Consider the following 9,676-nt stretch of genomic DNA (forward strand, 5'->3'; position numbering starts at 1 on the left):
GGTGACAGTTTGGTTCAATACGGGTCTGAAACAAAATGAGGTTGCTTGTGCAGTTTTATAGACGTTTCAAGTTTATGAGGTGTATATATGGAACACTTATGAGTTTTCCTTTAAGGAAAAAATTCTGCCAACAGCCTCTGATGGAAGGATGAGAAATGGCCCGAGTGAAGGTCTGACTGACTGAAGAGTCTCTGCTGGGGTGGCTGTGTAGTTTCAGACTCCGGACTCTGCTGTTATGATCGAGGGATAAAAGCCCGAGTCCATGTAATTGTTTCGAAGTGTTACGTAACAGGAATAGTTTTGTTGCAGATTCAGAATCATTTCAGCAGCAGCAGCAGGCTTAAAGCCTCAGTGCTGATGGATTATTCCAGTATATTTCATCAAGCTTATTTGTTTCCCCGCCTCCACCGTCTGTTAACGCATTTCTCCCGAAGAGAAAACTTTACATCGTTTGACTCATTCATGTCATTGGGTCGGGGATCTTCTTTGCGTATTACACCTCTCACACACAGTTGTTATTGTTTATCTGATTGTCATATTGTGGCAATAGTCTGAATGCAAAGAGCATGTTAATGACCGGGTGAAACCTTTTTCAAAAACCTGTTATGATAAAAAAAAAGGTGTAACACGCCTGTCCACATTCTTTAGGTCTATGGGGCAGTTTTAGTTCCAGCAATATATTAGACAATAGGGTGTCCTGCTCTGTTGCAACCATTTCAGGAAGGCCCTTTCCTGTTTCAACATGACAATGCACCAGTGCACAAATCCCTGGATGAATTACCTGGATCAAAGTTGTACCTAACGCCAATACCATGGAGGTGAATAGAATGTTTCCATTAAAAGAAAAGAAAAAAAAATAGTCTTTCAAAAAAACACCATCCCAGTTGCTCTGGATGTTACGCAAACTTTAGACATGTCATCAGACGTGATGATTCTGTGCATGCATGTGTGTGTTTGCTACCTACGTATGTGTATACAACTACAAAGGGATTAAGACCATGTTAGATGAGTAACCACACATGTTTCATTATTTCACATAGTACAGCGTTTTATGTTTTGGGCTAAAGCAAGAATTATTCACCCACATTTTCACAGAATGGCCCCTCTTGCAAAACAAATGTTCCCACCCAATAACATTAATGATGTTCCCAGACAGAAAACTCTGAACATACAGTAAAATTCACGTTCTCATACCCTTCCTTCTCATTCACTGGATGTAGATCAACACGGATCAATCAACAAATTCCCTTTTATAACTGCTGATGGATTACACTTTAAAAGGATTTAGCCACAAAAAAAGTTTTTCTTCATCTGTGCAGCAAACATCATAACAAAACAAAAATGTCTAACCCTGACACTGAGCAGCTAGCCTCTGTTAAACTGTGTAATCCTGTTTGCTTCCACACACAAGTCTTTGTAGTCTGCTCTCACAGATAAAATCACATTTTCCTACGGTTCAAGTTCTTTGAATGTTTCTTTTTATGCGTCCTTGACTAAGTTTTACGCAGTGATCCGGGCACATGCTGCTCTGTTCAGCTGACCGCTTTCATACAACACACATTTTGTTTGGCTTTTACGTCACAAACACCCTTCTACAGAAGTTTCTCACAGTTAAAAAAAAACACGTATGATTCTTGCACATACTGCACGAAACACATAACGGCACAAAGAGACAGGGGTTGAAATCAGCTGTTTACCGGCAGCTGACTGAGCCCATCATGTGACCCGTCAATAACCTGACCTTTATAGGCTTCAGCCTCACGGCAGCTCTCAATCACTCATCTGTCTTTAGAAAAGCATTTCTGCTTCTGTGGCTGTCAAACAAACACGTCCGCGCCTCAAGTTAATTTGTTTTGAAGAAATATTATACAACTGCTCAGTTTGCATATAATAAGAATATTTGCTCACCATTTCTCAAAAACATCATTAGATGGAGCTTAACTGTACTTTACTTTCACCTTTTTGCCATTTGTCCACATTTAAAGGGATAGTTTAAATTTTTTTAAGGGGTTGTATCTGTAGTCAGTGTATGACCTCCTGGAGAAGCAGGCCGGAGTACGGACACGAAAGCTGTCTCATTAAGATACACAATTTAGGGGACTAGAGGAGATTTTCCTTCTGCACTGCTCTAAACTTAAACTTCTTGCAATGCAAAAAAAAAAGAAGGCTTTGTTGTTGTGGAAAATAGGTTCTTTAGTTTGATATAGCGTGACATTTTCATAGGCATTACAGCAGGCTCAGATGAAAGGATTTGTCCCAGTCCGGTCTGTACAATCAGCTCCTTTTTACAAGGCTTTTGTCATATATCTCTTCACACAGTTAGTTTTTCTTCAGCTAGTTACTGTTGTCACATCTGTTTGACTTTTTGTGGAAAACTAGAAGTGCTGATGATACCGACAAACTAATGATTAAACACAAATGATTGTGCAGAGTGGATTGTGGATTTTAAACTATGACTCAGCAACTCCTATACTAGAAAGCATGAGTCTTGGTGTGCAACGACCCGCACAGATAGAATTGCAGTCTGACAACACCCATTGGCTGAAAGTAGGTCAAATTTAGATTCATGTCATTCTTTGCTGTGGTGCTTTGTGGATTGTGGCCTCATTGCTCAGTTTGAAAGATTGAATCTGCAGCCCCAAGAAGCTTATTCTGTCAATATTGTAAAAATGACTTTAACACTAAGTGCACAAACACTCACTTTGAAAGTTGGGATCTCTTGGTGGTTTTGGAGAGAGAATGAAATAAAAACCATTAAAAAAATATCCATGCAGGGATCTTATCTGTGTCAAAATGAAGCTGCTATATTTCTAAAGAAATATGTTTTAGTTGTAAACTAATTTGTCACAAAAATGTAGGCTACTCGTACACCTAGAAAAGGTGAAACATATGTTTAGTGTGCTATATTTGGTTCTGTTTTGTTCCTGTCATTTGCAGTGAATGTTAAGACCGGTTTGACCTGAGAAAGGGCTTAAAACCTGATGAAAGACCACATTTGAGTTGAAAACAAAGGCATGTTTGACATAGTACTCGAACACGAGTAAGTTCCCATTCACTAGAGTCTGTCATAGGGCTTTTTGTTTTCTAATTTCTTAAAATATTCGGAGTAGTGTCTTTTTATTTATTTTTTAAAATTACTTTGACCATAAGATTTAAATATGATTTGTATTTTCAAATGTTATGTCTGTGTGTGTAATGTGATGTCGTAAAGACTATTGTCACAAGAACAGATAGTAGGACCCCAGGTAGAATAGCTTTTAGCTTGTGCTGAAGCTAATGGGAATCCAAATAAAACAACCAACTCCGTTTTCATAGGCAGTCCTCTGACAGATGATTAGTATTTTCCATGAAGATTTCCCACCGTCATAATTTTATAGTAAGAACAGTTTTGGTTGGATTGAAATAGAACAACGTAAAAACTAAAGAGCTGCACTCTGTTTATGGGCCTGTCCATCACCTGTAAATGTTTGGCATATCTGCTCTAATACCTTCAGAGCTGCAGTTGCAGAAAAATTACATAAACCTGTTAAATTAATGCACAGAGAATATTCAGTACTAGCATTGGCTTGCACAATGGTCGTCTTAAAATAAAAAGAACCGTGGGCCGCTTGTGACCATCCTCCCCATCCCCGTCCCCTGTGTTGTATTTAATTTGTGGTCATTTTACTGAACACATTTGATTTATTAATTATAGGCAATACAAAAATGTACAAAGAAAGTGCATCTCTGTTGTATTATCACATTACTACTACATTAAACCATAAGTAACGTAGGCCTATACAGTGTAATTGTGTATCACACTGCAAGTAGAACATATGATAGACTAAATACAATTTAAAAAATCCATGATAATACAACTTTCCAATGTATTATAAAAGAGAGACATCAGACATTAAACTGATCGACCCAGACACTTAAATACAATATTTGTGACTGTCCGTAAAGGCAGCATATTTCGAGCGATCGCTCGGAGCTACGGAGTATTTTTTTCCCACGCTACTTCAACGCGCCGCGAGAAGCGTCGCCGCCCCCCAGGTGCTTTGACGTCACCGGCGTCCGTCTCCACACATGGATGGAGAAGTGTAGCTGCTCCGTCAAAGCTGTGCTCTCCCCCCGCCCTCCCTCCCTCCCTCCCTCCCTCCTCCAGCTATTTTGCCAGCCAGCCCCGTCTACATAGGCAGCCAGCCGCTCACCGTCCTGCTGCTGCGCAAAGTATCGTCTTCTCCCTCCGAGCTCCAGCGTCGTTTTGTCCCCTCTGCGAGGATCTCCAAGGGACCGGCTAGCAAGTACGGTCGCGTCTCTTTAAGGGGGGGAAGTTCAGATTTGTCTTTGCGACTTTTGTTCTCAAATTGCCCTTCAAGACATACGGAGAAAATGGCCAGACCTCTTCCTATAAACCAAACTTTCCTGCCGCCGGCTCACGGCGTACTGAAATCCCTGCTGGAAAACCCGCTAAAGCTGCCTTTCCATCACAACGAAGGTACGTTTTTAACTTGACTTGCACGTACACTGACTCGGCTGTTGCCTCTTCTTTGTGGTGTTCCTCCGTTGGGTTCTATTCATTCTGTAGACATCTATGGTTTATGACAGATAAAAAAGACATAAAGAACGCAGGTTAACTAAATCCACGGAGAGTGAAGCGTCTTTAAATTTTACGAATGTTTTGTCAAAACAGAAACAACGTCATTAGTTGGCGGGCAGCAGAGATAAATAACACCGAATGCTGACGTCTCGGCTGAATGATAGTTGACCCAGAGCCTTCTCTATCACTCTGAGTTGACTTGAACTTCAGCTCAAGCCAACAAGCTAGTTATTTATGAAATTAACATAATAAAAAACGAATTGCATGTGTCGTTATTGGAACTGCGCTCTTTTTTAGCTTGCTGTTGAGATTACACCCTTGTAAACCTCCTTGTCTCTAATTGGATTTATTTATGTTAGTGATACCACAAGTTGTCGATAGAGGGCGTCTGTTGTGTTCTGAAGCTCTTATGGATGTTCTCTGTTTGTATCGAGTGTCATTACATTATCTGACTGGAGACCTAGATTTTAATCTTAAAGGGTCATTTCAACAAATAAAACTAGGTTAATAGTTACCTGACCCCTTAACCCTAACCACAAAACAACTGAGGATTTTTTAAATATATAATTTGGGGTATTTTTATATAATTGAAAAAATGAATGCCTTGACAAACATGGAGCTTTCAGTAAGGGGAAATAGTTATAGTTCCCAGTTCAAAAGTTCCCAGTGTGGTAAATTGGTTGAACTGACCCTTTAAACCCCAGGCATACTTTCTATGTATACCCAATGAAATGACTTAGCAAACATTGTGCAGGATTTGGGAAAGACAAGGAGGAAGCAAAGAAGCTGGACGATGAGAGCAGCGCAGCCAACCGCCCGCAGTCGGCCTTCCTTGGACCGACCCTCTGGGACAAGACACTGCCGTACGATGGGGACAGCTTTCAGCTGGAGTACATGGACCTGGAGGAGTTCCTGTCGGAGAACGGCATCCCAGCCAACACAGCTCAGGGAGACCAGGCGGCGCAGCAGGCACAGCAGGCCTTGCCGCCCGCTCCACCCACCACACCTCCACCCACTGTGGTGGACCTCAGCAGCCGCGCCACCACCTCCATTCACACAGGCATGGCGCCTCAGACATGTCTCCGCAGCCCCAGCACAGCAGGTAGGAACCACACGCAGTGGCACCCTGAAACCTCACCTGCACACAAGGACCAGTGGGTTCACACACTTGTTAACAGATCCTCTGTGTCAGGGGAGGCTCTGGAAGGCTGTGAGGATGTTTGCTCACCTAATACACACGCACACACATACACACACACACACACACACACACACACACACACAGTCACACGCCCCTCCACCATTAAAGAAACCGCCATCCTAGAGATGCTACGAGAGAACATGTTTTTGTGGTTTGTGTCAGGAGAAATTGCCTCTGCATGCCGAGTTAGATCTGTTTCTTATTTATCTCCTGCTGTTTAAGCTTCTCCTGGTTAGAGCTTGTGACCACAGGTTAGATAGACATAGACATGCTCAGGTTTGGATTTACAGCCTCAAACTGGACTTTGGAGTCCAGGGAAAAACAGGTCCATGTCCAAGGATGTAGCAGAGTCCAATCAGAAGGCTCTCCGCACTGACTTTGTCTGCTATGAGTCATGTTTGCTTTATTTTCTTTTTGTGCTTTGAATCTAAAGGTGCATTGCACATTTTTAGTCTGTAAGTGTTGATTTTTGAATTAGGGGGGTACGATTTAGAAAATGTCACAATTTGATTCCGATTTTTAAGCTCACGATCGATTTTTGATTCAAAAACGATTCTTGATTTTTTTTTTTTTTTTTTTTTTAAATATAATCTGTGTGTTGTATGTGTATAATCATATCCATATCATTCATGGGGATTGGTTATTTTAACGTGTGTGTGTGTGTGTGTGTGTGTGTGTGTGTGTGTGTGTGTGTGTGTGTGTGTGTGTGTGTGTGTGTGTGTGTGTGTGTGTGTGTGTGTGTGTGTGTGTGTGTTGTGTGTGTGTGTGTGTGGTGGTGGTTGTGTGTGGGGGGGGGGTAAATGTACGCTACTTAGACCTGGAATTTCCCCTCGGGGATCCATGAAGTATCTGTCTGTCATGTGATTGCAGTAGACATACAATTAAAATAAAAACGTTTTTGGTAATGGTAAAAATATTAATAATTTTCGGAAATCTATGAATTGAGTTTGAATCGGTAGAGCTTGTGATCGTGATTCAAATACAAATTGATTTTTTTTGCACACCCCTAGTTATAATATACATTTTCATTTCCAAGATTTCCCTGCAGGGTTTGGTGACTACTGATTAAAAGTTGCTTGCATTAGTCAAAAACGTCTTTCACAAATGAGTGCATTGAACTATATTTAGCCTTTGTCCTGCAGGGTAATCTCAACAATATACATTTTTGATGAATTTGAAGGTGTTTTTATAAGATGTTTTTAAATTACATTTGGCATGTTGAGATCTACAACAGGATAACACAAATTGTCAGCGACCACTGCCACTTCCACATCAATGGAAACGGTCAGTGTCTCGATTCCAAACGTAGCACATAGCACGTAGAGGGCTCCTGACAGAAGATATGACGATATGCCACGGCTAAACAAAGGGAGTGTGTGGAGGGTGATAGCATGGGTGATATAAGCCCTGTTTGTGTGTTTCACCTGTAAGTAAGAGTGGAGTCCTGATTAAAAGCAACACATATTGTTCCACTGAAGGGTGAATGAATGCCTAATACAGTGTGTTAATGGACCAATGAGTCATATAATGAAATCACACAACCTACAATCGGTTAAATGTAGATTAACCTTGTGTGCAGTTGTGTATTGATCCTAATGATGATTAGAGACGGAATAATTTGGATGATAATGGTGGATAAATGATTAATCACCGTCCTGTCAACCTTTTTCAAGGATTGGTTTTGACCTGAGCAACAGCTGCTCTTCAAGTCATTTGTCAGCTTAAATACATGAAATGTGTCCTGTTCTGCTTGTTTTCGGGTGGAGTCGTCCTTGACTCCCTTGGCCCTTTGCTGCATGCCATTCTCCCTCTCACTCCCCTTTCAGGTCTGGGCTGTCCTGTCAAAAAAAAAAAAAGAAATCTTAAAAAGTTCAAAGATCAGTGTTTTCACAAAGCCAAAGATGACGTCCTCAAATGTCAAATTTTGTCCACAACTCCGAGTTTACTGTCGTTGAGAAGCTGAAATCAGAGAATTTGTATTTTGTTTTTAATGAAAAATGACGTTGAAAATTACTGATTAATCAATTATCCAAATAGTTGGCAATTCATTTAGTAATTAACCAACTGATTAAATCAGTGAATCTTTGCAGCTCTAGTTACATGTCACAATGATATAAACACAAGCGAAAGAGCTGTCACAAATGTACATTTGGCGAAGTGTATGTGTGCATCATGTCAGCTCTGACTCATTCTTCGGTTCAGTGGGTGCAGGCTCAACGTGAATCGGAAGTCTGGATCCACTCCCGCTTGTGAATTGAGTTAGTTCCTCTTTAGATGTCGTCCAAAAAGAACGATTTGTTTGCCAAGCTAACATCACTAGTTATGTCATTATAGATTTAGAAGCAAAAAAACATTGATGAGATATTGTATGTGTGGTGATGGCGTAGTGGCTAGGTCACATGCTTATGGTGTGGGAGACCTGGGTTCAAATCCTCTGCTTTACATCAACCAATGCGTCCCTGAGCCAGACACTTAACCTGTAGTTGCTCCAGAGGCGTGGGACCTCTGGCATGTATAGCAATTTTAAGTCGCTTTGGATAATAGTGTTAGAAAGGGCTGGGCAAAATATTTATATTATCTAAATCGTGATATGAGCCTAGAAATCGTCTTAGATTTTGGATATTGTCCTTTTTTTGGGGGGGGGGTTTTAAAGGCTTACCAGACTGTTCTAGCTGTACTATTGTCTGCCTTTTCCCGACTTAGACATTATGTCCACATTACTGATGATTATTTATCTAAAAACTAAGCGTGAAGATATTTTGTTAAAGCACCAATTGTCAACCCTAGAATATTGCCGCAATATCGATATTGAGGTATTCGGTCAAGAATATTGTGATGTCTGACTTTCTCCCTATTGCCCAGCCCTAGCATCAGCTAAATGGCATGTAATGTAATTGTAGTCACTGTGTGTTCACCTTCACTGTATTGTGCTAAATATGACATCAAGTCTTTGCTGGACAATGTAATTTATCACACTAGTGACATTATGAATGCCTTCCTGAACTCGGTATACTTGTATCAAAAATATATTATTATATATTTAATTTCAGGTTTGACAGACACAAAAAAACAACATTGCTGGGACAGAAGATTAGGCTGAGCAATAATGAAACAGACAACCTGACAGACATAGCACAAGAAGTACAGCAGACGAGATGGAATCCCATTCTATTAAAGTGACAAACGTACAGCCAACAGCCAGGCCGACCCCCCCCCCCCCCCCCATATTTAACTTTAATTAATTAAATATGTTGACAGAGCACATTTAAAAAAACGCATGTTGACCAAAGAACATTTATAGAGGCTTAAATGTACAAACAGACTGAGAATGTTTACTTAATAAATTAGTTTCAATAATTTTACTGGTGATTTAATTATCACTTTGAATTTTATATTTGTACCTAAAATAGTTTTTGATAATTAAAAATATTTATTTCATGTCTAAAAATCCCTCATCTAACTGCATGAGGTAATTTTTTATTTTTTTATTTTGCCCCACAAATATACCTTTTATATTCTAGAAACTGGAAAGGTGTGCTGACTAAACTAGGACGTTTTGGGTCAAATCCAAGAACAGCGCAGCCAGAGATAAACAAATGCATCTCTACAGTAGACTTTTTATTTTTTATTTTCCTTTCTTTTTTTTTGAGCACAGTGCACATGCGCGTACTTTGGCGTGTATATATGTGTGTTTGTTCTGTTTTGATCTGTCTGTGTCTGCATCTTCACATTTACCTCTCACATGAACGCGGCTGGGGTTTCCTGTAGCGTGCCGGGCCATGTGACAGACACATGCAGGCGCCGTGTGCAGCGCTGAGCTGCAAACAGGAGCTTGTCACGGCATGAAGCTGCTTCCCTCCCTCCCTCTCACTTTCACCCTCCCCTCCCCTCCC

General features: G+C 40.6%; 1 protein-coding gene across 1 annotated transcript in view; it reads left to right on the forward strand.

Moving 5' to 3' along the window:
- Positions 1–4,127: 4,127 nt before the first annotated feature.
- The window catches only part of hlfa (HLF transcription factor, PAR bZIP family member a), a 14,477-nt gene continuing 8,928 nt past the window's right edge, over positions 4,128–9,676 (forward strand). The window contains exons 1-2 of the mRNA XM_032536975.1: positions 4,128–4,480; positions 5,337–5,684. Coding sequence (XP_032392866.1) covers positions 4,375–4,480; positions 5,337–5,684 — 454 coding nt within the window. The 5' untranslated portion in view covers positions 4,128–4,374. The remainder of the gene's footprint in view (positions 4,481–5,336; positions 5,685–9,676) is intronic.

Source organism: Etheostoma spectabile, chromosome 15 (assembly GCF_008692095.1).
Source record: "Etheostoma spectabile isolate EspeVRDwgs_2016 chromosome 15, UIUC_Espe_1.0, whole genome shotgun sequence".
Taxonomy (NCBI): domain Eukaryota; kingdom Metazoa; phylum Chordata; class Actinopteri; order Perciformes; family Percidae; genus Etheostoma; species Etheostoma spectabile.